General features: G+C 53.8%; 1 protein-coding gene and 1 long non-coding RNA gene across 4 annotated transcripts in view; both read left to right on the top strand.

Moving 5' to 3' along the window:
- The window catches only part of PPP2R2B (protein phosphatase 2 regulatory subunit Bbeta), a 57,769-nt gene that overhangs the window by 3,179 nt on the left and 26,684 nt on the right, over positions 1-27,906 (top strand). Inside the window, exon 1 of one of the 3 annotated variants that reach the window (XM_033072952.1) lies at positions 15,625-15,792. The exons of the other annotated variants lie outside the window; for them this stretch is intronic. Coding sequence (XP_032928843.1) covers positions 15,723-15,792 — 70 coding nt within the window. The 5' untranslated portion in view covers positions 15,625-15,722. Of the gene's footprint in view, positions 1-15,624; positions 15,793-27,906 lie in introns of those variants that run through there. 3 annotated transcript variants of the gene reach the window in all.
- Positions 33-12,212, top strand: LOC117003215. The gene is made up of 2 exons (XR_004419485.1): positions 33-227; positions 11,942-12,212. It is a non-coding gene; the product is annotated as an uncharacterized LOC117003215 (long non-coding RNA).

The following is a 27,906-nucleotide window of genomic DNA, read 5'->3' as shown; positions in this document are numbered from 1 at the left end:
ACGCGGGGCGCGGGGGGCGCGGGGCCCGGGGATGCTGCGGCCGTGCGCGGTTTGTAGATGTGGCTTTAAATGCATCCGGATATTCCCGAGGAAATGGAACAATCCTGCCGTGCTCTGCCCTCCTCCGGTCGCCCGGCCGCCCTCCCGCCGTCAGCGCGTTCCCAGCTCTGCAGCAATTTGGGGAAAAGGAAGTGTTCTCAGCGGTGTTTCAACTTTGCATTTCCAGGGTAGGAAGGCACAGTAGCGGGATGTGTTTGTCGAGACTTCCGTGGGACTCTCGCAGCGGAGAGCCCATTCTTGCGGATTCATCCCCGTGAGATGTGCTGAGAGCTGTCGGACGGGTCTGCGGGGCATCCGCAGGCACCCAACAGCTCCGTGGGATTTATATTCCCGGCACTCCTGTTCCCCAGGTGGATTCACAGCGGTTTTCCTCATTTACCCTAAAAATCAGTTAATGAGGAAAACCATCACCCCGTCACCCAATTTTCTGCAGACCCATCAGTCTGTGTACACTGAATTGCCAACCTGACCCAACAGGAAAATCCAGGCGAACGCTGGAGGGATGTTCGGTTGCTGAGGATGTGGAAGGGGCAAGCAAGGAGCACTTGGCAGCAGACGGTGACACTCCAGGCTAAGTTATTACAGCTGCTCGGGTTGCTGTAGTCCAATCCAAGCAGGCACTATGGACTTTTTTGTTTTAAAGTTTGTCTGAGGTTCTAAGCAGATCAAGTTATCCAAACAGATATCTGACTCTGAAGTTCTTCTTTCTCTTAGACTTTTCCTGAATATTTCCTTTGTTTTCATGTTGACTTTTGTCCAGAGGTACAGCTCCTTAAGACATCTTGAACACGTCACTTCTGGATTATTGTAGGGGAACAAGTAACTCAGTGGAGAAGCACGCCTGTGTGCTGTTTTAAGGGAGGTGATATGACAAGTCTGAGGGGGAAAAAAAATAGAGTTAAAGAAAAAATGTCACACTGGCGTGGTATGCATCCTTCTCCATAGCAAACAAGATAGGAAGAATGGAATAGCACTCTTTCTCAGACCATGTTTAAATGCATATGATAAACTTGGGCTAAAACAGAGGTCTGGGGACTTTAAAGGACCCTGTGCCACGCTAACTCATTTTTTGCTTTGGTTAACAAAACCAAAAAGAGAACCCAGGTAAGAGCTGCCTCCTGCCTGAAAAGGCAGTTTAAGAAACAGCTTTTAAAACCCCAGTGGGGTAAATATTATGTATTTGGTAGTGAATGTTTCTTCCAAGGCCTCTGGAGAGCAGCTGGCCCCGTGCCGAGCTCAGCCTGGTGCAGCTGCAGGCACAGGGCAGGGTCTGTGTGCAGCCAGGGGAGCATGGCCCCAATGCTGGGACACAAAGTCCTTGTCCTCGACCTCCAGCACCCCCGAGGGAGGGCACAGCCTCGGGGGCTCTCCTGAGGGCTGCCAGGACGAGTGGTGCCTGCTGGCTTGGTGCCCCTGTGAGCCCGTGGCGAGCTTGGCTGGCAGAGGGAGCTTGGCTGGCCACGGGGATCTCTCCTCCCACCTGCAGTCCAGGTCTGTCCTGCAGCAGCTGGAACAGAAAGAGAATTTACATTTGATCTTCCAAAACTACATGAGCTTCCAAATTACGCACTGAATGTCAAGAAAACAGCACAGGTGAATTCTGATGCCTTCTGCTTGATAAGTCACAGCAACTTCTGTGTCATCTTTTGGGTAGCTCCTGTGTCTTTTCTTCTTTGGAAGTTACGATAATTTCCAGAATTTCTGTATAATAGTACTCTGGCTGACAAACAGTCCAGAGAGTGGAGTGATGCCTGTGTTTCAGCAGCCCTGAGGTGACTCTCTGTTTTCACTGAAGCCTTTTACAATTTTCTGGTTTTCCACATCTCTGTTTGTGTCTAGGCTCTGAACCAGCATTTTAGGAGGTTCCAGAGGAGGTGGCACGAAGGCCGGGATGTTCAGTCGCTTATGTTAGAGCTGACACTAAAGCTTAGCTCAAAGGTGCCCTTAAGCTAGATGGTTAGTTTTGTGGGGGTCTTTAAGATGAAAGCTCAGCCAGAAGCCCCTTAAAATGAAGCTCTTTACCTTAGGGGCACCTCTAGGCTAAGCTTTTGGCCTTTGAAATATTTTTGAGTGATACATGTAAAAAGTAATAATTATTTCCTCATACACTCCAGGCAGCAGATTCCTGCATGGGTAACCACAGAAAGTGTGGTCAGGTTTCAGTGGGATCAGTAGGACACGCCAATTAATAAGCTTTTTGCAGGCTCATGATCTCATCTGTGTTCTCTCAAAGCTGTTGGGTAGAGAGAGGGGTTGAATTTGGTATGTCAGGGGTGTGACATTGAGTTACTGTTTTAAACAAATTAATGTTCATGTTCCCCTGTGACCCTTCTGAGTGAGAAAGGAGCAGTGGGCATTTTGGGGTGCTCCTTGGGGTGGGCAGGGGGCAGAGCCACAGGAGCTGTGCGGAGAGCATGGGGTTGGCTTTGATCAGACTTTGGGGGTGACAACCAGAATCAGTGCTACGTGGGCTGGATGACGGGACCGTACATCACGCGTGGAGTAAACTGTGACGAGTCTGTCCTTTTAGGATTTAATTTTGAGCAATACTCTTTAAGCTGGTTGGCCAAGAAAGGGAAAGTTCCTGACCACTGACTTCATTATAGAGAGTAGAGCTGAATACAGAGCAGGAGGGATTCTGCTGAGCTTGGAGTCTTGAAAGTTTTGATTAAATGGAGCTGAAGTGGTGGCTCTCGATTAGCTCTGCCAGGAGGGGTCATGAGAGATGCTTGTGGTTTGCTTAAATAACTCCTTGAGGGCGTTAATAACTCCTGTGTGGTCTGTGCTGAAGCTTTGTCTCCAGGCTTCGAAGCTGCAGATTTTATCTCAAAATAACAAATGAGACATTACTTGTTTGCAGGAGACAAACTCCACGTGTAGGGAGATGTCTGCTGGACAGGACAGGGACTCAAAATTGGGCTCAAAATTGGGCTCAAAATTGGGCTCAAAAGTACACCTGGAACAGCGCGCCCGGCCCCGCCCTCGGCCCCGCCCCTCCGGTTTTGGCCCCGCCCCTCCGGCACTGGCTCCGCCCACCGCGGGTGCGCTCCCGCCGGCCGCCGGGAGGGGGCGGTCTTGGTGCTGCTCGCGGTCCCGGTGCCGTTATCGGTCCCGGTGCCGTTATCGGTCCCGGTGCTGTTCGCGGTCCTGGTGTCGCTGTCGGTCCCGGTGCCGTTATCGGTCCTGATGCCGTTGTCAGTCCCGGTGCCGTTCGCGGTCCCGGTGCCTTTGGCACTCCCGGTGCCGGTGAGCGCCCCGGTCCTGCGGTCCCGGTGCCGGTGCTGCGGGCAGCCCCAGCCGCTCTGCTCCGCCCGTTCGCCTCTCCCCGCGGGGTCTGAGCGCTGCGGGGATGCTCGGGGCGGCCCCGGCCGGCGCTGACCGCCGGACCAGCGCCCGTCTTTAATGACACAAAATGTCGCTAGAGGTTTTTTTTTTTAATTAAAAATACTTTTAGTTGTGAACGCTCAATCCTGGCGTTGGACGATTTTGAAAATCATTTTTCTTCTCCCCCAGTTTGTGCCGGGATGCTGCTCCCCACCCTTCTCCCTCTGATCCCATTCCTGTGTGACCATCGGCCTCTACACTTCCTGGAACTTCCTGCAATTTTCTATGTCGAACGGCTCCAACGAAAACATAAACCGAATTATAAGCACATTTTCAACACATCTCTGGAGATATTTCCATTCTGTGGCTGTATTTTCCTCACTACAGATGGGTTCAGCTGTAGCTTCCCAGCGTTCCCCTGTTGTCTATATTTAGTTAGTGCTTAAATCAGCATAAAGGTGCCTTCTGTCATCCCTCCCACTCGGAAGGGACCTGATGGAGGTTGCAGGGAAACGCTTCGGAGGGAGAGGGAAGAGCAGCTGGCGGGGGCTGAGCTTCAGAGCAGATCTCGGGCTGAGGCTGCCTTTAAATGCAATTATTTTAAGCACTTGTGGGGAAGGCGGGATGGTGAGCGTGGTGTGGTCAGGATGACCTACCAATAAGAGGAAACAGGGAAATTGACTCTGTTGCCCCTGCCACAGGTAATTTTGTATTTCAGCAGAATTCCCGAACCCGTTCTCCTGGGCAGGGCCAGAGCCGAGGGTGCCCATTGCCCCAGCAGCACGGGCTGCATTGGCACAGTGCCGTGTCTCTGATCAGACCCAGAGAGATGTTCAGCTGCTGTGCTGACCAGATGGGAAATACCCAGTGACAGCCCCTCGGGTTTCGGGTGCCATCTCTACCGAGCCCACCCAGGAATGTCACAGGTCACACATGAAGGGTCACAGGGTCACACATGGAACTCAATGAAAACCTAAAAAACCCCAATAGTTTGAGATTTAACCTTTCTTTTTTTTTTTTTTCTCTGCAGACAGCTTTGCAAAACAAGCTCACCAAAAAGGTCTCTGAAATTCCTTAAATATGTTGTGGTGGACCTGTGCAGGTGCACTTGCTGTGGATGAGATGCTGCTCTTACTGTGAACTTCTTGTGTTACACCAGGCACCCAACAAAGCATGCTTGATACTACACTCAAAATAATTTTCTGACATGGATTATAAAAGAAAACCATGCTGTCAGAGGCTGATTTGGCTGTATTTGGGAAATAAACACACTCTCAGCTTTGTAAAGCCATATGGTGGATTTATTCACAATCAGCAGTTCCTTTCAAATGCAAGTTCATGTCATTTCGTGATACATTTTCCAGTATACAGCTCAGCACTCTGTTGTCTCTGTCTCCTCTTGCAGCGTGTGATCTGGGAGCGGTCAGCTGGCCGCAGCCACGGGCCACCTCTTGTCTCGGCAGTGCACATTCAGCACTATAATTAAGCACTTACATTAGTGAGTTCTTACCAGCTCCTGTGGACTCCATCAGCAGTTTTTGTCCCTGCTCATTCCAGCGCTGTTTTCCTCTCTGTGCAGTGTTGCACAGCAGTGCAGCTTTTGGCTGGGTCTCTTCTGGAAACGGGGCTGCAAGACCCTGCATGGAATGTGGGTCTGAGCCGCTCTCCTCCACTGCTCAGGCACTGGCTTGGCCTGCTCCAGCCCCGGGCTGGGGTCTCAGAGGCACCGGCTCTGTGGGGACGTGGGCAGGGGGACACCCCCTGTGCTCTCTGGGGTGGGGGTCTCACCCGAGGGGGGCTCTGTGTCCAGAGCCAGTGACAGAGATGCTGGGCACCAGTCCCCGAGCGGGCTCAGCAGGCAGGTGTGTTCAGCAGACAGGTGTGTTCAGCGTGCAGGCAGGTGTGCTCAGGGGCAGGCAGGTGTGTTCAGCAGACAGGTGTGTTCAGTGTGCAGGTCTGTTCAGGAGCAGGCAGGTGTGCTCAGTGTGCAGGCAGGTGTGTTCAGCAGGCAGGTGTGTTCAGTGTGCAGGTGTGCTCAGCACCTGGCAGGTGTGCTCAGTGTGCAGGCAGGTGTGCTCAGGGGGCAGGCAGATGTGCTCAGGGGCAGGCAGGTGTGCTCAGTGTGCAGGCAGGTGTGCTCAGTGTGCAGGCAGGTGTGTTCAGTGTGCAGACAGGTGTGCTCAGGGGCAGGCAGGTGTGCTCAGGGGCAGGCAGGTGTGCTCAGGGGGCAGGCAGGTGTGCTCAGCGCCTGGCAGATGTGCTCAGTGTGCAGGTGTGCTCAGTGTGCAGGCAGGTGTGCTCAGTGTGCAGGCAGGTGTGCTCAGGGGCAGGCAGGTGTGCTCAGTGTGCAGGCAGGTGTGCTCAGGGACAGGCAGGTGTGCTCAGGGGCAGACAGATGTGCTCAGCAGGCAGGCAGGTGTGCTCAGCGCCTGGCAGGTGTGTTCAGTGTGCAGGCAGGTGTGCTCAGGGGCAGGCAGGTGTGCTCAGAGGGCAGGCAGGTGTGCTCAGCGTGCAGGTGTGCTCAGCGGGCAGGCAGGTGTGCTCAGCGCCTGGCAGGTGTGTTCAGTGTGCAGGCAGGTGTGTTCAGGGGCAGGCAGGTGTGCTCAGGGGCAGGGAGGTGTGCTCAGCAGGCAGGTGTGCTCAGCACCTGACAGGTGTGCTCAGGGGTGGGCAGGTGTGCTCAGGGGCAGGCAGGTGTGTTCAGTGTGCAGGCAGGTGTGCTCAGCTCCTGGCAGGTGTGTTCAGGGGCAGGCAGGTGTGCTCAGGGACAGGCAGGTGTGCTCAGGGACAGGCAGGTGTGCTCAGGGGCAGGCAGGTGTGCTCAGTGTGCAGGCAGGTGTGCTCAGCTCCTGGCAGGGCACATCCAGCCCCCGTGGTGGCTGCAGTGGGTGAGCAGAGAGCGTGAGAGCGCCTGAACTGTGAGATGCTCTGCTGCTCCCCATGTGTCCCCAGGATGGGGCCCTGGGGGACTCTGGAAGGGCTCCCACCCTGCAGATCTGGAGCTCTGCAGTTTGTGGAAGGAGAAAGTCGAGAGCTGCTGAGAGGCATTTTCAGGAGATGCAGGATGGCAGTGACAATTCCTGGGGCACAGGCAGGTCTAGGCCCAAGGACAGCTGGTGCAGAGCGAGAAGGAGGGCTTGGCCCCATGTGGGGTGAGTTGGGGCTGCCCAGGGCTGCTGTGTGCACCCAGGGGTGTCCTGTGCCTTCCCTGGAGGCAAACAGCTCCCCATGTCCTTCGGAGGGCTCTGTGCCCTGAGCACATGCCCTGCTGCACAGCAAAGGCGTTGCCTGCAGAATTACAGCCCCCTGCTGCTTGGGCTGCCCTCAAATCTTCTCCTCCTTTTCGTGCTGACTTTGTAATTTCTCAAGGGTAGTTGTCCTTGAGAGGAAAGATATTGCAGGTTTGCTGTGCTTGACATCACTCCTCATGTTCCTGAAACTTCAAAGCCATAAAATCCACACTGATGAATTTTCACATGTGAGTCTGTTTTTGATGAGAATGTTTTTGGTGGACTGTTATGCCTGTATTTTTCTGACACCCCTTTTTGGAGGGCAGGAGCGAGGGGAACCTTGCTGTCACATCTTGGACATTCTGTTCCCATAAATTTGGGTCTCAGGAAAATGAAGCACCAGAGCCTCTTTGTCAAAGCCCGTTGGCAAAAGATGTGCGTGATGGTGGTGATAGGTCTAAAACAAACCCTGCAGTCAGCAGGATGAAAGGGTTATGGCAGAGTGGAGTGGAAGGGCTGAGTGGGCGAAGTTGGGGAGTTCTGGGATGAGCCAGGGAGGGTGTTGGGGAGCGGGGGGCTCAGTCCTCTGCCCAGGACAGCCTGCTGTGGCAGGGCTGTGTGCTGCTGCCCAGACAGAGGGAGCTGCTGGTATGTGTGACCTGATGTGAAATGCACAACTCAGCCCCTCTGTGAGCTCAGGTTCTTGTTCTGTGGCAGCAAGCAGGGTAAGGCTGGTACAAGCTGGCACCAGGAGCTGCATGTGTGGAGGTGTGAGGATGGGCTGCAGCGTTCCACGGGCTGTGCTGAGCGTCCCAGAGCACACAGATTGACAGTGTTCCTGCTAATGAATCAATTACTCTCCGTGCATGGATGTTTCTGCCTTTAAATGTTCAGAAATCACTCACAAATATAACAGGAATTGAATCAGTTTTGTTTATTCAATTGGATTAAAGTAGCTTATTCCCATGTTTATGAGGGCAATTGGATTTAATGTTACTTTGCATATTGTTCCACTCTCATCTTCGGGGGGGTAGTTGCCTTATTTTAGGAAGTAATTTTTTTTAAAAGGACAATAAAATCTTAATGATCATATCATCACATTTCAGTGCAGACTTCTGTGCCTAATGCCATGCTGACCTCACTGCTGATGTTGTATCTAATTCAGGAAGAAGCCTTGGAAAGGCGTGAGTGTGTGTTCCTGTGTGCTGGAGCCCATGTGCTGCTGCTTGATTCATGGCTGGGTCGGGGCTATTAGATTTCCTTCCCCCAGGCATTTTATAATCTGTTTAACATAACACAGTCGTTTGTCTTGTTTGCTGACTGCTTAACAGATGGATATGTGATTTTCATAATTACTATATGAACGTTAATAAGACATGATATCTTTTATTAATTAACAGTTTTCCAGGTTTATTTTTCCAAATGACATGAGGTAGATTGTATGTAAATATTAGTGACATATAAATATTAGTTTTACAGCATTGGCATTCTGAGAAGTCAGGCAAACTTTTAGGGCTCCCCACGGTGACTCTTGTTTTCCTTTCTTCCCTCCCCTAAGCTGTAGCCCATGAAGATTCTTTGGTAGCACAATTAGGTTTATGTTTTGTTAAAGGCTGGTCTCCCCTTAAGGAAAGCCTAGGCTGATGTCCTAGGCCATCCTCTGTATTTATCCTGACAGGGCAGTGTTCTTTCTTCCAGCCCATTCCGATCTTCCTGTGGTGCTATCACCCCATCTTTCCTGCTGGAGATCTCCAGCAGTGGGAATTTGTGTAAACAAGTTCTGCTTGTGTGAACACCCCCCAGAGGAGAAGGTGGCTGTTCCTGGAGCTCTCCCTGCTCCGTGGCTGAGGAGCAGCCTGGGCAAAGGAGCTCAGCTCTCCTGGGAAGGGGTGGCAGTGCCAGGCAGGGCTCCCCAAAGTCACATTCTGACAGTTGTGGAACTTGAGCTAATCCCTGTGCAGGTCAGGAGTGCTGCTGTGCCAGACACACCTTCCTTTCCTTTGGGGAGTGAACTCTGGTCAGCCTTTGTGCTCTCCATCGGGTAAGGCTGGCTGGCCAGGCTGTGTCCGGGTGTGCTTCACTCTGCGCTGCTGGGTGACATCTGAGGACAAGCAGAATGGTTTTTATGTGGTAGTAATCCAGCCCCAGGTTCCTAATGCTCTGAAACTTACTGTGTTCGTGTTGCAAGACATGGGCAGTCCTATTTTAATTGACAGCATGATTTCATTACTTTTTGATGTGGGACATATTCAATTAATTGAAGGCTGTGAAGTAATTGCTGTTCAGGAAATACAGTTCACAGTGACCTGGATGTGTTGGTGTTTCATTGGTGAACATTCTTTCAAATAAAATCCACCTTTGACACCACATGAAATTTTGTCTGTTCATTGCTAATTTAGCAGAATAAATGCTAAATAATCATTTTTGCAAATGTCCCAGGATATGTGGGGAAGCATCTGAGTGTCCAATGTAAATACATGACACGACACAGTTTACTTTTTCAGTTCTCAGACTGATCCCTGTTTCTCTTTTGTTGGTTCTTCTGATCATCAGCTGATGGATTAACAGTTTGCAAATTGTTGTTTGTTTGATGGTTTGAAGGCAGGTGCCAGCTGCCCTGCCCAGCCCCGATGCCCGTGTGGATGGCCTGGCCGGGGCTGTGAGTGGCTGGTGGAACAGGCTCGGATGTGCAGCCAGCTGACCACAAGCAGTTGTGCCTGTTCCACTCAAAGGCACGTGTGAGTTCACATATTCCCTCCTGCAGGTTGACCTAACCTAATAAAAACATTTTGAGAGCTTTATTTCCATATGAAATAGTTGAATCGGCACAGTGATTTTCTTCCCCAACTGAAAACAAATCAACAGGAAAATCCAAGAAACAAAATAATGCCTTTCCTTTTGCATTCTGAGCTTTCTAGATTTAGTAATCCAGCCTGAGATTTGCTGTTGTAGTTCTCTGATGAACAAAGCTCCAGTGTCCTCCTGTATGCTCTTTAACCCCATCCCACTGTGCTGCAGCAGCTCTGGGTGAGTGGTGTCTGTGCCTGGGCTGTGCTCAGAGTCCAGGGCTCCAGGGACCTGCACTCTGCCCTGCAGAGTGTTTCACTCCAGATACCCAGCCCAGTTTTGCCCTTCCACCGTCCCCTGGGGTGGAGTTTGTTGCTCCAGGTAAAACCCGAACCCAGAGGGGCAGAACAAAACCCCACCATGGACATTGACTGCAGCATGGCTCAGAGCCACGTAAAAACTTATTCCTTAGCGTACAACTGCTTCAGATGCTCCAGTGCTGAAGCATGTGGCCTTAATCTTCAGAAGTGGAAAATCCTATTTATTAAGTATTTAAGCTAATTATATCTCTGATGTGAGGAACATGTGACAAACTGTTCACACTGTATCCTTTAAAAGACATTGATGTCTCAGACCCCCATAAAATATTCTGTGCCTCATTCCATTCTTGGGGTATTGTATTTGTTCTGCTGTATATCACTTAGTAATAATATAGAGGTAATGAGTATGTTTTGTCTGGATCATCTGCAGAATAGAGTAAGAAAAATTCATAGCAAGTTTTTCCTGGAAGCACCATGTTTATGTTGCTGTTGCACAGGTGCATTTCATTGTTGCTGTGTGGCTGTTGCATTATAGGAGAAATCTGAGAAACAGGAAGATGTCTGAGCTTTTCTAAAGCCTGGCATGAAATGGCTAGTAGGGTAAGCGTGCATCTGAAGGAAAGGTTGCTAAAATGCAGCAGAAGTGGGTTGGTCTAATGGAAGGCAGGAGCAGCTGTTCCCCAGCCAGGCTGGGAGCGTGGCAGTGCTGATAATCACCTACAGCTTGTACCAGCACCTATAACGGCACAGCAGGGGTCAAGGCCAAGTAGATAAATTTATCATTTGACCTTTGGGAGGCAGAAGTCTTCACCTATTTTGCATTCAATGAACTGATTCTTACCTTTTCTGCCTCAAGGTCCTGACTCTTGCTCTCCATCATTTGGGAAGAAGAGGGCTGCAGCTTGTCCTCTGCATTTTCTTGATCTTGGTTTAATCTGGTAAATTATTGGCCTTCCTCAAGTCATGCTAATTACGGCTCGTATGATTGGGACTTCATCACAGATGTGGGTTATGGCTTCCCCAGCTTTCTTACATGATTAACAGGAGAAAACATGAGAACGAAATTGACTTAGTGCAGTGAAATCAGAGTCAGCTCGTGCTGCACTGCAGAGCACAGGGGAGGGTGCACAGGGGCTCAGTGAGGATATTAACATCTGGTGGGGGTTGTGGGCATTCCCTGGGGACCACACAGCCCAGCACATTGGCTGCAGGTACAGGGGATGGTCCTGCACGAGGTGCTGACCATGAGGGTGTTCATCTGGAGAGGGTTCACCCTCTGTGCATGTCCCTTTGAGGCTGGATGGGAATGGTCTTTGCTGGCTGCTGGAGCCCCTCCTGAGCCTTCCCAGGCTGGAAGACAGGAGCACCAGTCCCTCTGAGTGCTCAGCTGGCACGGTATTTATAAACTGTCTGTGAAGGACTCACCTGTCTGTGGTCCCCTGGAGACCAGGATCCCTGACCTGGTGTCTGTGTCTCTGGCCATCCCTGGTGCCTGTGGCACTGGATGTGTCCAGCTCTGGGGGTGGTGAGAAGCTTTGGGTTCCTGCGGTGTGTGCAGCATGGGGGCTCTGCCATGAGCCAGCCTCCTCCCTTTGGAGCTGTGCCTTAAATATGGGCCAGCCAGCCACCAGCCCAGGTGGCTGACACCAATTACATGTGGAGAATAGGAGTGTAATTACCCCATTTCTGCTGCATAATTAGCTCTTCCGATTTGTGAGGCTGAAGTGCTGTCTTCACTGGAATCTGTGAGCTGAAGGACTTGGAGGGCTGGACACGATAGGAGGAATTGTACAAGGGCTTTAAGTGCTCTCCTTCTCAGAACAGTAATTGTGTGCCATGACCTTCACCCAGATCAAAGACCAGGTGCTGGCTCTGATATGAGATGTTGAGGGGTGTCATGAAAGCCCTGGTTTCCCTTCCTTGGCAGAAATGGGCTTTAACTGAAAGCATCTCAGACCTGGCCAGTGCAGGTGCCCCACTGAGGGCACTGAGATAACCATCAATTAACCAACAGAAATAATTCTTACAAGTTTAAAAGAAATTTTGTTATCTATATTTAATGGTTAAAAGATGAGGGTAATTGTTCTAACCCAAAACAGTAATTAGAAAAATAGATTTAGTGCTCATGGATGAGGGGGTAAAATAAATGCTGTGAAGGAAGTTCTGTTCTGAGCATAAAACTGGAAGTTTGATTCAATTATTTCTTCACACACTGTTTAGATCCCACAGAAAGCTGAGCATGGAACTCTTCAGCCTCTCTAATTGAAGCAAAAATCACTGGAGTGGAAAGTGTCCTGGCTCTTCATGAGATGTCAAAGTACAGAACATGGCAGACACCTGGGGGTTTGGGAAACTGTGACAGCTACAAGCTGACCTTTGACGAATTTAATCTGCAAATGGATTCCTGCTTAGGACAGCTAATGCTTTTAGTTATTGTAAAGGCTTGTTCCTGGATTTTAAAAAACTGAGAATAAATGGATTTCATGATGCAGTTCCTATGCGTGTTGCATAATAAACAGGTGGCTTCTGGATCTGTTTAAATGATACAGTGTACTGAAAACCTGCAGAACTTATGAATAAGTATAATTCATGCACAATGAGGGAATGATTTTTGCTGCTTAGTAAAGGAGAAGGAACTTGGCACTTGTTAAAATGAAAATACACGGGAGGTGGTGTCAGCTGAAAAGGAAGGGAAGGTCGCTGGCTGTGATTGTGACATTCATGGGCATTGCAGGGGCTCGGTACTCAGCTGGGCATTGCCTTTGGCCTGGGGTGTGGCATCTGGGCTCTGATGGCAGGAGGTGACATGGTAACAACTGCTTATTCAAAACCTGTCCTTATTTTTCTTGTCTGAAGCTGCTCTTGCCTCTTCCAGGACTCCTGCAGGTGAGTGCAGCTTGCAGACAGAGGGAACTCCTGGCATAGTGCTGTGATGTGGTTTTGATCTTTCCTTTCCGTCTCTCTTTTCCTGTGGGAGGTCCGTGTCCTTCCCTGGGGACACAGGACACCACAGACAGAGGTGGCAGCGGCTTCCCAGAGCCAGCAGCACTTCCAGCTCCCGAGCTGTGCTGGGCTCTGGCCCCTGTGCTGTCGCATGCACGAGGAGCTGCCAGCAGCACAAACGTTATTTCTAAAGCGTGATGTGAGGGCTGTGGCTCTCGCTGGCCTGTGAGACAGCTTTGGTCAGCATCTCTGTGCTGTGCCATGGCCATGGCCAGCTCCTGGGCCTTTTCACAGGGTGTGAATTCACACTAGCCTGTGGCTCTCACCCCCTGCAGCCAAGAGCAGCCTCGGCCTCAAGTACAATGTAATAAACACATGCCTGGTGATTACAGCAAGTAACTCACACTCCAGGGTAATTCAGTGAAGGCTTGGGCATGGAGACTTATGCCTGTCTGATGAATGCTTCTGGCTTGTCACATTAGCAATCCCGGTATTAATGAGTGGCCTGTGACGTGATGTGGTTGACTGACGAATCCTGAAGTTATATATGCACGTGAGTAAGTGCCAGAGCTCTCCAAGGTGCAGTTTTACAACGTCTTGTATCAGCCTCTCTGTGACAGCGTGTCAGAAAACATCCTGGGGAGGCAGGCAGCTGTGGGCCAGGGAATTCACCTTTCCTCATAAGGTCACAGTGCGTAGACCAAGCTTTCCATCTCCTGCCTCTGTCAGAGAGTACCTGCACACCCTCCCAGAGGCATGTGGTGCTTGTGGGGGGTGTGCTGGTGTGGGAGAGTGTGCTGCTGTGATTGTGCAGCACAGAACGTGGAACATGTCCAAAAGATGTGCATACTGGGTGTTCTGGAGTCTTTGAACCCTCTTGCTCAGGGGTACTCTCTCCTGCACTTCCCCTCGAATGAGCAGCCCCCAAACTGGCAGTGAATCTCAGCAGAATAATAATATACGCTGTAAAATCTTGCACCTTCCCAATGAGATTTTAATTATGATGCTACAGTTGGGAGAGGAAATCAAGCTGCAGTGCACCACTGTGTTTACAATGTTCTCCACCATCTTTGTCCATTCCCTCTGCATCCTCCCGTTCCAGTAACAATTACACTCGCTGCTGAGTGGCCCTGGACTGCCAGGCAGCCCCTGTGCCGTGGCACACTGAGCTCTGCAGCTGCTGCATGGCCCAGGGGTCTCGGGGGGTGCTGGGTGGGTGGGTGGGCACGCAGTGTGAGGGGGCCACGGGCCCTGAGCCCCTGTGTGCCAGCTCACTGCTCACCCAGCCAGAAACAAGGGTGTTCTTGTGCAGAGGGAGCCAAGGCAGTGCTGAGGTGGGTCCTGATGGCAGTGGGGTGCTGTGGGGTGCTGTGGGGTGCTGTGAGGTGCTGTGGGGTGCTATGGGGTGCTGTGGGGTGCTGTGGGATGCTGTGGGATGCTGTGGGGTGCAGTGGGGTGCTGTGGGGTGCTGTGATGTGCAGTGGGGTGCAGTGGGGTGCTGTGGGGTGCTATGGGGTGCTGTGGGGTGCAGTGGGGTGCAGTGGGGTGCAGTGGGGTTCTGTGGGATGCTGTGGGATGCTGTGAGGTGCTGTGAGGTGCTGTGGAGTGCTGTGGGGTGCTGTGGGGTGCTGTGGGGTTCTGTGGGGTGCTGTGGGGTGCTGTGAGGTGCTGTGAGGTGCTGTGGGGTGCTGTGGGGTGCAGTGGGGTGCTGTGAGGTGCTGTGAGGTGCTGTGGGGTGCTGTGGGGTGCTGTGGGGTGCTGTGGAGTGCTGTGAGGTGCTGTGGGGTTCTGTGGGGTCCTGTGAGGTGCAGTGGGGTGCTGTGGGGTGCAGTGGGGTGCAGCCCGGGTCAGAGCCCAGGCTGTGTCCCCTTTCCTTTCAGCAGCTGAGTAGTGGAGAGTGGGGAACAGAGGGGACACTGTGGGTCGGATGTGAGGGTGGGGAGTAGTGGCCATCCTCTCACTGCTGGCCGCTGTGCACATTGCTGCCTGGCTGGGGATTTCTTGGGCCCTGATGCTGCCTTTGGGTTTTACTTCGAACTTCAGGTGCTGGAGTTGAGGGAACTTGCCCCCTCTGAGTTTCCTCCCTGTGTCTGCCAGTGGCTCATCCAGTGCCAAGTCTTCCTCCTGGGCTCCACCAAGACACAAAATGCTTCCAGTGTGCAGTTGTTTCCCTTTAGTGTGCACCAGATGATGAGTCCAGAACACAGCCTGTCCTTTCAGAGATGTGACCTGAACAGGAAAGCTCTCCCTTCCCCCACAGCCCTTGTGTTCATTCTCTTCTCGGGATGCTGCCGATCCTCCCGTTCACACCGACCTTTGTGGCCATAAATCACCGAGCATTCCTACCCTGTTCCAAAGTCAGGGCAGGGTGAGCCTGGGCCAGCTGCCCGCGGGCACACATCTCCTTAGCACTGCTGGCACGGCCACCTGCATGGCCCTGACTGCATCCCCTTTCCCGGGACACCCGGCGTTCGTGTGCTTGGCAGTGCCAAAAAGGGGTCTGCTGTCAGCCCTCGGCCGCGATCTTGTGTTTGGGGAGGCAGGTCAGGGAGCAGCAGTCCTGCCTGAAGGCTGCAGCAGCTTCCCCAGAGGCAGGGGTGTCCAGCAGGGGCAGTGACGCCCCGGGCAGGAAGGAGCAATCCCGGGCAGGAGCATCACCAGGTGTGACAGCGTCCCTCGGGCAGGAGCATCCCGGGGCAGGAGCATCCCCCGGGCAGGAGGGCGCATCCCGGGGCAGGAGCATCCCCGGGCAGGAGCATCCCCCGGGCAGGAGCATCCCATGGCAGGAGCCTCCCCCGCGGAGGGAACATCCCCGGGCAGGATCGCTCCTGCGGCAGGTGTGTCTCCGAGCAGCACGGTCTCCGGGGCCGTGGCTGCGCCGCGCTCCGCCCGCCCGCGCGGTGCCGGTCGGTGCCGTATGGGAGGAGCCACCGGGCACCGCCGCCCCTGCGCCCCCCCCGCCGCATTTGGCGGCCGCCGCCGCGGAGCAGGGCGCGGGGGGGGATGATGGATCCGCGGCTGCGGCTGCTGACGCCCCGCGCCCGCCTGCCCGCCGTCAATGGAGGAGGACGCTGAGACCCGTAAGATCAGCAGCAGTTTCCTGCGGGATCACAGCTATGCCACGGAAGGTGAGCCCGGCCCACAGCCCCCGGCCCGCCCGCAGCAGGTGAGGCCGCCCCGCAGCGGCCCCGGCCCCCGCCCGCATCGCTCCACGCATCGCCCCGCGCCTTGCCCGCATCGCTCATCGCCTTTCCTGCATCGCTCCTCGCCTTCCCCCGCATCGCCCCGCTCCTCGCCCGCATCGCCCCGCTCCTCGCCCGCATCGCTCATCGCCTTGCCCGCATCGCCCCGCACCTTCCCTGCATCGCTCATCGCCCTCCCTGCATCGCCCCGCTCCTCGCCCGCATTGCTCATCGCCTTCCTCCGCATCGCTCCTCGCCTTCCCCGCGGCTCTGTCCCGGACCGGCCCCGCTGCCCCGCCCGGACCGCTCAGCCCCACGGCAGCGGCCCCGAGGGTCGGTGCGGGCGCGGCGAAGCCGCTCCGGTGACTCAGCAGCGCCGGGTGTCGCCGGGTGGGCTCCCCTGGGCCGGGCTGGTCCCCCGGCGGAGCGGGGGCGGCCGAGCCGAGGCACCGAGAGCCGCCCGCAGCCGCCGCCAGCTCCTCGCGTCCCGCCCTCCCGAGGAGCCCCCAGCCCCGCCGGACCCTCCAGGAGCCCTTGCGCCTTCGCTCCTCCGGCTCCGGGAGAAAGCGGGGTCCCGACCCCTCCGCTAGCCCTTCCCCTCTGGAGCGGAGCCGGAGGGATGCGGGCGCGGCCGCGGTTCGGGACCGGCCGCCTCCGCCGCCGGGGGCGTTCGCGGTGCTGCAGGTGGCTGGAGCGGAGCCGCGCTCTGAGGTGCGGGAATATGGCAAACGCTGGTGCGGGTCTCATCAATGGAACAGTTGTCGCGGGGCTATTTTCACTGCAAGCCGCCTCAGGGAGGTGTGTGAATCCTGGCTGGTGCGTTGCAGATGCAAGGAGATGCCAAGGCTGTTGGACACGGATAATGTCACAGCCCTGGTGAGGCTCATGGTGCATTTGAAAGCGGCTTCCCATGATGGCTCCAGAGCAGAGAAGATGGTGTGGCCATGTTCCGTTCAGGCATCAGAACATGAGCTCAGCCTGCACATGATGCTGCAGCCACCACAAAGGCAGCTCCACCAGCGAGGGTGAAGGAGGGATGGGGATGGAGCTGCTGCTGCCTCTGCTAACCTCTCTGGTAGCTGAAGAGCTGTCAACTTCACATCAGCTCTGTCACAACCTCCCTTTGCTTTCTCGCTTCAGGAGGAAAGTGCAGCTGATGTAAAACTGAACCCCCCACCCTTTCTGATAGCACTGACACCTTCGATGAGGCTTCAAAAACCAGACTCCATACCAGAATCTGAGCAGGTTTATTTATAGCTCAATTAGTAGCCAAAGAGGCTTTCCCTTACTGTGTCATCCTCATGAGACTTAGAGCAAGCCAGACTTGGGAAATTTTGTCACAGGGCTAAAGGGGGGTTTATCTAGTGGGAAATCTTTGGCTTGAGATAGTAATGGAAAGCTTTGGATACCTGGTGAGCCAAAGAAATGGTTGTTGGTGTTGCTTGTGTGTAGCTGTAATGCGAGTGCTCAGCATGACAGCCCCCGGATTTTGGGGAGGGGCTGTCCTGGGGCACCTCTGGCTCTGCTGCTCCCCTTGGGTGTTTCACTCTGGGGGCCTGGGGTCCAGCAGGACTCGATGTGGGGCTGGGGAGCGGGCAGATCTGCCGTGGGGCTGAGGGATGCACCTGTGGGAGCCACTGACTGGACGTCTCTGCTGAGAGGGGTGGTGTGAGCCGGTGCTTCCAGGGGATGCTGCAGCCGGGACGGGACTGAGCTCCCATATCTCCTGTTGTCAGGCTCACACCACCATGTGCTGTGCTCTCTGAAGGATGAATTTGCTGTTGCTGCATTCCAAAAGGCAGCTGCAAATGTAAAATGGGGCTGTAACTACCTTGCTGTGACCTGCTGAGAACTCGGGTTTTCTGGTGGGGAAGGGTGAGGGCTTGAGATGAGCCCGCAGTGATTTCTGCCGGTGGCACTGGGAAGGCTGGGGATTTTCAGTGCTAAGATCCAGTCTGTAATCTGTGGCTGTGTGCTGGCATTTTCAGAAGAACCTTGTGCATAGTATTGGGGAACCACAGCAATCCTCTTGGTAGAAATGAAACACAGAGGCGTTTGTGCAGTGCATGGCCGAATCAGCCGGTGTGATCCCTGCTGGGAAGTACAGGGGGGGATTTAAGGTCTGTGTTTCAGCTGGGAGTTTTTCTTTACTTCGTGCTGTATAGATCTCCTGACTCCATGCAGTCGTTCTGCTACAGGGAAGCTGACTGTGCTTTGAAATGGTAGACTCTGCTAAGATGAAAAAATTAGATAATTCAGTTTTATTTTTTTCTACATGTGGAAACAGCATATGCCTAAAACGCTGCGGTATCTGCTTAAAAAAGAAAATCCTTCCAAATGCTGTGCAGCAAGTGCAGACTTGCTTTGGAAATGAAGGTGTCTCTGGTGTATCAGCTGAGGGAAATAGCCGGTTATGTAATTTGCTTTAGCGAAGTGTCGTTGTCACTTAAATAGGTCTGGTATTTTCATGCAAATGTGGGGTGATGAACGGCATCATCACAAGTGCACATTTGAATGCCTGGTTCTTGTGCAGCTCGAGGATTGCTGAGAAGAATCGGGGCCCTTGTGCTGGCTCGGCCCGGGCTGCCAGGGGAGGTGTGAGGTGAGCCCACATCCCCACGAGCTCTGCCGGGCACAGGAGCAGGGCGAGCGGGTCCAGGGCAGTGCCAGCTCAGATCCCAGAGCACTGCTGCAGAACGGCAGATCTCACATGAAACACGTCCAGAAAATACTCTTGATTTGCATAAATCTATCTTCATTGGCAATTCTGCTGAGTGCCCAGCCAGAAGTAGGACAAATTGAGACATTTGAATACAAACAACCGTTGGAGCAGCTTCCACTTCTAGATGTGCTTGTTGGAGATGTGGCCTTAAGGGGAGAAACTCCTGAGGGGGATTCCCAAACCGAATAGGTTTTGCTGTTGAGAAATTTATCACTAAGCCTTTATTTCCCTTTCCTGGTTTAATCCTGTTACTCCCTCTGTAACCCTGTGTCAGCCTCTCAGTCATTCCCATCCCGCCTGTATTCCTGCTTTTTGTTTAAACACATGTGCTGTGTTTAGACATCCCTTCCTCTTCCCGAGCCTGTGCTCCCCCAGGTGGGAAGGACCCACAGACACCTCCTAATCTGGGATCCCTGCAGAAACACAGCACAACTCAATGTTTGCAGTGCTCTACGTCAAAGCTGATTTGGGGATACTTTAATCTACAGATTAAGGAGAGAATAGCTGTGCCTAGGGACTCTCTAATCTAGAGATTACTGAGAGGGCTGGGAGCAGGTAGTGATGTGAGACCCACTGCGGATGGACTGTGAGGAGGGTGCCCGGTCACTGGTGCTGGCTTCACCTGCCTCTGTCGCCTCAAGCCTGTGCAAGAACCAAGCTGCTCCATCTCCAGTGCTGGGGAAAGCTGTGTCACCCCCAGCAGGCTCCAACAGCCAGTGGAGTGATCTATCCTTACAACCTGGAGTTACCTGGTCCCTGCTGCTGTGGGGTCCCTGTGTACTGGGGACCAGCTGCAGCAGCTCAGAACCCAGCACTGGCCAAGCCCCCAAGCCCAGGAGCCCAGGCTATGCTGTGGGTGCTCACAGGGTGATCCTTGGGGTGCCAGCCAGGACAGCCCTGCCATCAGGTTTTGAAATGGAATTGAGGGACTTGGTGAAGTGGTCAAGATTCGCTAAACCTAGAGAAACCACCTCTGGTTCATGAGCTGAATGTTGCAGAGGGTAGGAGAATATCGGTGGAAACACAGCATGGTTGCTCTGTTTTTGTGTCTGTTGGAGACAGGATGCTGGGCTGGATGTGCTCCCGATCTGAGCCCGCAGGTTGTTCCTGTGGCTGCTTGTGAGAACAGGAGTCTGCACGGCTGTGCCAAACCCCTGATGCCTCCTACCAAAAGAGCTGGACAGATCTGGTGCCTGGAAGGTCAATAGGTGGTGGAAGGGCTGAATGCCACGGCAGGCTAGGTGATCATCAGCTTCCCTAACTCGGCAGGCTGGAGCAGAGGTGTATCCCTGCAAGCAGGAGTGGAATCACAGAATCATGGAATGATTAAGGGTGAAAAAGACCTCCAAGATTATTGAGTCCAGACTTGCTTGTTAGCGATTGGCTGGGGGAATAAATGCTTGTGGAAAATATCCTTCGAGAATGTCCATGCCAGCTGCTGGATCACTTGGAAATGGTGCAGGTGTGTGAGCTGGTGCCCCCCCGTACCGCTGTATGGATGTGTGGAGGTGAGGGCGCTGAGCCGGCACACGGAGTGGGGCCCTGGTGACCTGGCAGGATGCTGATCAGGCAGCTTAAAAATAGCGGCTGCTGCCTCCCTGCTCCTCCCCACGGCGGCTGTGCAGCGATGTGCTGAGCAGGCACAAAGCCGCAGCTGCAGGCAGGGCTGGCAGGGCTCGGCACCGCAGGGAGCGCAGGGCAGTGCCCGGTGAGCAACCTGGCTCTGGGCAGTGGCCTGAGAGCAGCCCGGCTCTGGACACTGCCCAGTGAGCACCCCGGCTCCGGGCAGTGCCCGGTGAGCACCCCAGCTCTGGGCAGTGCCCGGTGACCAACCTGGCTCTGGACAGTGCCCGGTGAGCAGCCCGGCTCTGGGCACTGCCCGGTGACCAGCCCAGCTCTGGGCAGTGCCCAGTGAGCAACCTGGCTCTGGGCAGTGCCCGGTGACCAACCTGGCTCTGGCCACCCCTGGTGACCAGCCCAGCTCTGGGCAGTGCCCTGAGACCAGCCCGGCTCTGGGCAGTGCCCTGAGACCAGCCCGGCTCTGGGCAGTGCCCAGTGAGCAACCTGGCTCTGGGCAGTGCCCGGTGACCAGCCCGGCTCTGGGCAGTGCCCGGTGACCAGCCCGGCTCTGGGCAGTGCCTGGTGACCAGCCCGGCTCTGGACACTGCCCAGTGACCAGCCTGGCTCTGGGCACTGCACGGTGACCAGCCCGGCTCTGGACACTGCCCGGTGACCAACCCGGCTCTGGGCAGTGCCTGGTGACCAGCCCAGCTATGGGCAGTGCCCGGTGACCAGCCCGGCTCTGGGCAGTGCCCGGTGACCAGCCCAGCTATGGGCAGTGCCTGATGACCAGCCCAGCTCTGGGCAGTGCCCGGTGACCAGCCCGGCTCTGGGCAGTGCCCGGTGACCAGTCCGGCTCTGGGCACTGCCCAGGCACTGACCGAGGCGCCTGCCAGGGCTCTGGGCAGCCAGTGCTGGTGCAGCTGCTGCACGCCTGCTCTGCCTGGAGCTGACCAAAACACCCAGATTCTCATCTCAGCACCCTGTGTGGAGCTGCTGTGACTGCTGGGCTCTGGCAGCCCTGGACAGTGGCACCTGAGCTCTTTGCAGCCCTCCCAAAGTCCCCATGCGCTGGGGAGCTGGCAATTGCCCTGCCCTGGAGAGGGGCATTTGGGGCACAGAGAGCCCAGACTGGCCTGGGCCTGACCCCAGCGCTCTGGGAAAGGCTGAGACGCCACCGTGGCCACCTGCCTTGGCGCTTGAGGCCAGATGTGTGGGCACTGGTGTGTTGTTTGAACGCTGTCAGGAGTGCTGTCCCCAGCCCAGCTCCCGCCACCCTCCCAGTGAAGGTGTGACCGAGCTGCTGGAGTCAAAGTCTTCACTGAGGGCAGCACTGCTGGTTGTTTTTTCCTGATGCATTATGTGCCTGATTTCTTGAGGGGAAAGGGTCTCCCTCTCTGTCCCAGGGATCCTGGGCTGCTGTGTGGTTTGTCTGGGGTGTCTGCTGTTTTGGATTTCAGCCTTTACTTGTTTAAGCCTCCAGCAGCACAGCCCTCACTGCAGCTCGGTCCCACTGTTTCAGGTTCAGCTCCCAGAGGGTGTTGTGGCACTCTGGAGGCAGTGTGTCCCTTGGGAAGGAGGTGACATGCCAGTCAGGTCAGGAGCTCTGTGTTGTGACACCGCAGGAAGCTGCAGGGGCTCAGCAGAGCAGAGTCGCTTCCAGGCAGCTGGATCTCCAGCAGGATCCTGCCTCCATGCAGTGCTGCTTGTCTGCATTGCACAGAAGTGTTGTGCAGCCTTTTTGTTTCCTTCCAAGCCTGTTTGCTCACTTGCTCGGCTGCCAGGGGTCAGCTGTTCGGCCATGCACGTGGACCATCTCCTCTGATGTCATGCTAAGGCAGGTCCTGGAATGGAAATGTAACCAGAATAGAAACCAGAAACCAAAGTAGCCAATTAATCCCTCATTTTGATCTGCTCTGTCCTGCATTTCAGCTGATTCCCTGGTGCACTCATAAAACACAACCATTATCTCAGCTTCCCCAATATGCAAACAAATTGCTGTGATTTTCCTATGCTTGGATCAGTCCATATCCATATTCTCTGAACAACAATAAAACATTAATGGAGATAAAGACTGTTATCTCCCTCATGTCTATTTTGTCATTGGAATAACAACTTTAAATGTTAAGAGTGCTGAGATTTATAATGCCAAGCCTGCTCAGCAAAAATAAATCATGTTTCATAGAGCACATTACCATTTATTGCTGCTGTATTATCTGAAGCCAGAGTGGGTGTTAACCCTGTGATAACGTCCTCAAAGGGGATTTTAAATAATTTTGTAGTTTAATTTAAAAATTCTGTTGACTGCCTGGTTTGATCTGCAACTCATTTTAGTGCAAGGGGTATCAAAGCTGAGCCTCTCCAAATGCTGATAATGAGCTCGCTGAGTTACAGCAGTGGGGGAAGCCCTGGACCACAGAACGGCTTCTGGTTCAGCTGTGGCTTCAGTGAACCCCAGCCCTACCCAGCCACACAAGCAGGGCTCCCTAAATGTGCTCCCTTTCAAGGTTTTGTAGACTTTGCAAGATCGGTGGGTTGTTAAAGTTTCCCTTTGGTGTTTTCATTCTTGCTGTCTGGGTCCTCATCAGCTGATAGTAAGCTCATAGCAAGAGGGATGTGTTTCACTTGGGACTTGATGTGTGATCTGAGCTGCTGTGGCTCCCCAGCCCTTGGGGTCCTGCCCTGCCCTCACCCTGCCCTGGCACCCTGGCTGCTGCTGGGGAAGGAGCAATGCTGTGCCACAGCAGTGCCTGGTGATGGCCAGCCAGCTCCAGGCTGTTCTGGGTGTCCCTGGCTGGCTGCAGCGGGGTCAGGGAGCACAGGGAGCACAGGGGCACAGCCCTCGGGTCTGTCTCACCCCAGAGCTCAGGCTGGTGGTGCCAGATGCTGAGCAGTGCTGGGGGGCTGTAGCTTGCTCAACTCCTGGCTCTGACCCGTTAAACTGGAACAGGCACACAGTGCACATCACTGGGTGTTTGTTCTCTCGTTTGTGGTGCAGCTCCTGCACAAACCTGCTGCTGGGAAGAGTGAAGGGATGTTGTGCCCATCTCATGTGTGGGGTTCCAGGGGCACTGGAGCGCTATGGAATGTGCCTGGACACCTGCTGTGTCCAGATGTGCAGGTGTGAGGCTGTTCAGCCAGCGTGAAATTGCCCACAAGGAAACAAGCTTTGCTTCCATGGGGTCCTGCTCTGTGGATTCCTGAGGTGCTGTCCTGAAGGTGGGGTGCATGGCATTGCCCCTCGAGGCAGGGAGAGCACCAGTGGAAGCTCACCCACCTATACCTGCCTGTGGATGGGACACATGCCTGCTGCTCCTGGTTCCACTGGAAACCTCTCTAATGATTAGGGGGACCCTTGCACTTGTGTTTTGGAGCAGGAGATGGGGTCTGCTGCTGGAGGACAGATGTCAGCAGTGGTGGAGCTTGCTCCAACCTCAGCTGGAAAGTTGTCTGTGGAAACATGCATCTCTGTGGGATCTGGGGAATTGAACAGAGAGAATTAGAGAGGCACTTTTGGAGAGCCCTCCATCACAATCCCTAAATAAACCTGGCCTTCATTTCAGCAGACTGTCAGATTCTTAATTATAATAACAGCATGAGCACTGTTGCTTTGTAACTGGTTCCCCACTGGAAATTGATGGCCAGCAGGAATGGTGTGCCAGATGTCTGCCTGTGATTGCCTCTGCTTGGGAAGATCTGTTCAGGTAACGCTCTCAGCTGGAGGACACGAGTCGTGCAGGGATCCAGGGGTACTCTGCTTGTTTTCCTGATTTCCTGGCAGAAGCCAGAGTCCCACCAGGATCTTCACAAGCGTCTCTGCAGAAGTTTCCTTCCACAGAACTGCTCTGTTTGAAGGCACCAGAGCAAACAGGGATGTCTCTCAGCAGTGACAAACTGTTGAGTTTTGGTGCTGGTGCTGTCCTCCTGGCCTTAGGTGAGGGCTCTGTTCTGGGGTTGGTGCAGCCACCAGACCCAGCACGGTGAGTTCTGTCTGCAGCTCACAGCTGGATCCTGCAGCAACAGGAGCCTGACTGCCCCCGGGTGCCTGTGAGCCCCAGGAGCTCTGCTCAGCAATGCTCTGAGTGCTCCTGCTGTGCTCCTTGCTGGGTGGGAAGCAGCCCGGGGGCAGAGGAGGAAGCACAGCCTCTGTGGGAGCCTCTGCACTGCTGCTCACAGCTGTGGTGGTGGAGAAAACCCCAAAGTGCTGATGGGCTGTCGTGCTGCTGCATCCTGGAGGCATTGAGGGAAGCCCCTCTGCCCCTGCAGAGCTCAGTACAAGCTCTCCTGCAGCAGAGATCAGGCTGTGGATCCTGTTTCATACTGTCATGTGGCAACTGGATGTGACTTTTTCATTGGGAGTCCTGCAAAGTACAGCAGCAAGGAGTTACTGATGGAGTAGCTCCAGCTATGACAGGGTATTCAGCTTTTTTCAGCAGTGGAAGTCATCAGGCAGAAAAACATCGGACATAAAAACAAACCCAGAGGTCAGTACCTGTGGCACTAAATGGTCAGGTTCACTCAAGATTGTGATGATGTTGTGCAGAGATAACCTTTGTAGCTGGGGCTGTTTTGGTGTCTCCCATGAATCTTGACACAGCCAAAGCTCCTCATCCTCACAGTGCCCATCAGTGCTGACAGGCTGGTGTGGAGGTCAGGCTGGTGTGGTCAGGCTGGTGTGGTCAGGCTGGTGTGGAGGTCAGGCTGCTGTGGAGGTCAGGCTGGTGTGGAGGTCAGGCTGGTGTGGTCAGCCTGGTGTGGAGGTCAGGCTGGTGTGGAGGTCAGCCTGGGTCAGGTGCCTGAGAACTCGATCTGGGTGTAGCATTGAAGGGAGAAGAGCAGCTCCTGCTTCTCATCCAGCACACCTTCACTAGCAGGCCTCAAAGCACTTCACAGACAGGATCTTACAGATGTATTTGTTGACTCCTGCCCATTAGTCCAGTGCCAGGCTTGGCATGGGTCGTGCTTTGAAGCTGGAGCTGAAGTCTGCAGTGTTACCTCGTTTGCACGAGGCTCTGGGGTGGACACTGAAGTCTTGTCATATTTGGACATTTGATCAAATGTAAAAACTTTTCAATTAGGATGTTTATGAGTTAATCACATGTGATACTTCATTTGCCCCCTGCTGCAAGCCTGAGATGTGTGTGAGGATGTGGGGAAGTGGATCATCCTTTTTTTGGCTTTGTGTCACCCTAATGCATTATCTCCATCTGGTTGTCTCCTCCCTCCTCGTGTCCCTCAGCTGGAAGTGTGTACCAGTGGCTATTAATAGATGAATCCTGCAACAGTCTGTTCTTGCAGATGGGATTCTCAGCTTCTGAAGCCTAAAACTCATTACAAATAAAGCAATACACTGTGTGGTCCCTAATACAATTAGCCTTGCTCTAAGTTAGGCTCTCGGGGCCAAATGCTGCTGTCAGTGTCCATGCCTGGGAGTGCTGTGGTGTGTAGATCCCAAGCCACACAGTTCCCTTGCCCTGGCTGGTCTTTGTCTGTTAAATACAGGTGTGTATTTAACACCCTTGTCTGTTAAATACAGGTGTGTATTTAACATCTTTGTTAAACACAGCTGTGAGATTCTGTCCCTGACATCTCTGCCTGTGTGCTCCCAATGTCCTCGTGGTTTGCAGGACTGGGATGGGAGAACTGTGGTTCTGCATGTCTGTGTTGCAGAAGGATGTTGTGTTTTGGGGCCTTTGACTCACCACCTATGCTGCCATCTCCTTGAACAGCCAAATCCAGCCACAGTGCTCGGCGTCCTCTCTGCACCAAGGCTCTCTCTCGGGCAGGCAGAAGCCATCTCCCCCTTTCCCATGGGGAATTTACCTGTGCAAGGAGGCAGAAGGGCAGAGGAATGTTCACAAGCATTTTGGGACTCCCTTTCTGAGGGAAGAGCAGTTGTGAATCAAAAAGCCCGTGTGGCTGTGGGCAGTTGGTTGTGTCTCACCTGCTGCTGTGCACGTCCATGTGCTTGGCTGCAGACAGACACACGGACAGACAGACAGACAGACACACGGACAGACAGACACACGGACAGACAGACACACAGACAGACACACAGACACACGGACAGACAGACACACAGACAGACACACAGACACACACACAGACAGACACACAGACAGACAGACACACAGACAGACACACAGACACACAGACAGACACACGCATAGACACTTGTCACTACCTCTGCTTGCTGCCATTGCAGTCATGACTCTTCCCTCTTTCCTTCCCTCGCCCCTTCCCAGCTTCTCATGGGGCCAGTGGGGGGGTCCAGCCGTGGCCCTGCTGATGTGGGAGCAGCAGGAGAGTGGGGCAGGGTGAGCCAGAGCCCTCCTTTAGAGGCAGGAGGAAACATTCTGCACAGAACTGCCAGAAATTGCTCCAAATTGTGCTTGTGTCTGGTGTGTTTCCCTTTGCCAGGGACCCACGCAGCCTGGGCAACCAGAGCGGCTTTGGAGAACTATTCTTAAAGGCTTTGTTTCTTTAATTAAGAGGGATCTGCTTTCTCTTGAGAAAGGAACCTGCGAGGCTGATTTTAGATTAATTTTACTGCTCCTTGTGCATTCTGGAGGGATGCATCTCCTCAGGAACGCTCATGTTCCCATGTGCAGGTGTCTGTCCGTGTCAGGACAGGTCCTGCCCTGTCTCAGCGTTTGCTGGGGATGGGAAAAGCATCTTGCTCGGCATCTTCAGTGTGTTTACAGGCTGTGGTTTGACAGCAGTGGGCAAGGCCAGTGCCAGCCCTGCTCTCCAAACAGGGCAGCACAGCCCAGCTCTGCTGTGCTGTGTGTTGTCCCCCAGGGATGCTCAGCCAGGCTCAGGAATGTGTGGTTTTCACTTCCCTGGCTGGGAAGGATTTTCCTGGCTCCAGGGAGGAGCCGTGCCCTGGTTTGAGGTACTGGGTACAGCTGAATTCCAGACTTGGGAGGCACTTTGTTCTTGATCTCCTGATAGCTGCTGCCTCACCAAACCCCTTTCTTTCCGTGCCATCTGTTTCTGACAATGTGCAAAGTTATTGATGAGGTGATGAAATCAAGAGGACTAGGGTTTGCCAGAAAAAGGCTTTTTTCCTCTGCATGTGCAGTCTCAGACTTTCAAATGAAACCAGCCCCCTGTAAATCCCGTGTGTGAGGCTCAGGGCAGCAGGGGTCTCACGAGCAGTGGGTCCAGCCTGTACCTTCTCAGTGCCCATCAGGCCTGGGAAGAGGTGTGGGTGGGAATTAGCAGCAGAAAAACACACCACACTATTCTGTGAGGGAGTTCTCCCCGTTGGGTGCTCAGTGTGCACCCCAGTGTGTTTCCACCCCTGCTGCCTCCCGTGTCAGGGGTAACAGGCAGCTTGGCTGGCTTGTTGCACTCAGCCTTTGTCAGTCCTTGGCAGTGCTATCTGGAGCCTGCAAGGCTATTTCAGGTATATTTAATTACAGTTTTTCTTGCTTAGTGAATAGCTGCAGTTATTAACATGCAGTGGAAAGGGTTTCAGGAGGCGGCAAATATTCAAGGCATTCTTTTGTCCTGTCCTCCAAAAGACAGAGAAAACAGGACATTTATCAGCAAGTGCTGCTTTCTGACTAGCAGAGTTTGCAAGCAGTTTACTGTGCTTCTTTTACTTTTCAAAACCATTGATTTTTACAGTGTTGCAATTAGAAAACAAGCCTATAAACTGATGTATTCCTGCGTTTTCAAATGGACTTTCAGTCTCCTGCTGTCTGTTTATTGGTTTCCCCCTTCCCAGCCCTGCTGAATGTTGCTTAAGTCAGCATGTTGTAATTGGCCTG

Source organism: Catharus ustulatus, chromosome 15 (assembly GCF_009819885.2).
Source record: "Catharus ustulatus isolate bCatUst1 chromosome 15, bCatUst1.pri.v2, whole genome shotgun sequence".
Lineage (NCBI taxonomy): Eukaryota > Metazoa > Chordata > Aves > Passeriformes > Turdidae > Catharus > Catharus ustulatus.
Note: the sequence above shows the minus strand (reverse complement) of the source record. Positions and strands in the feature narration are given on the sequence as shown.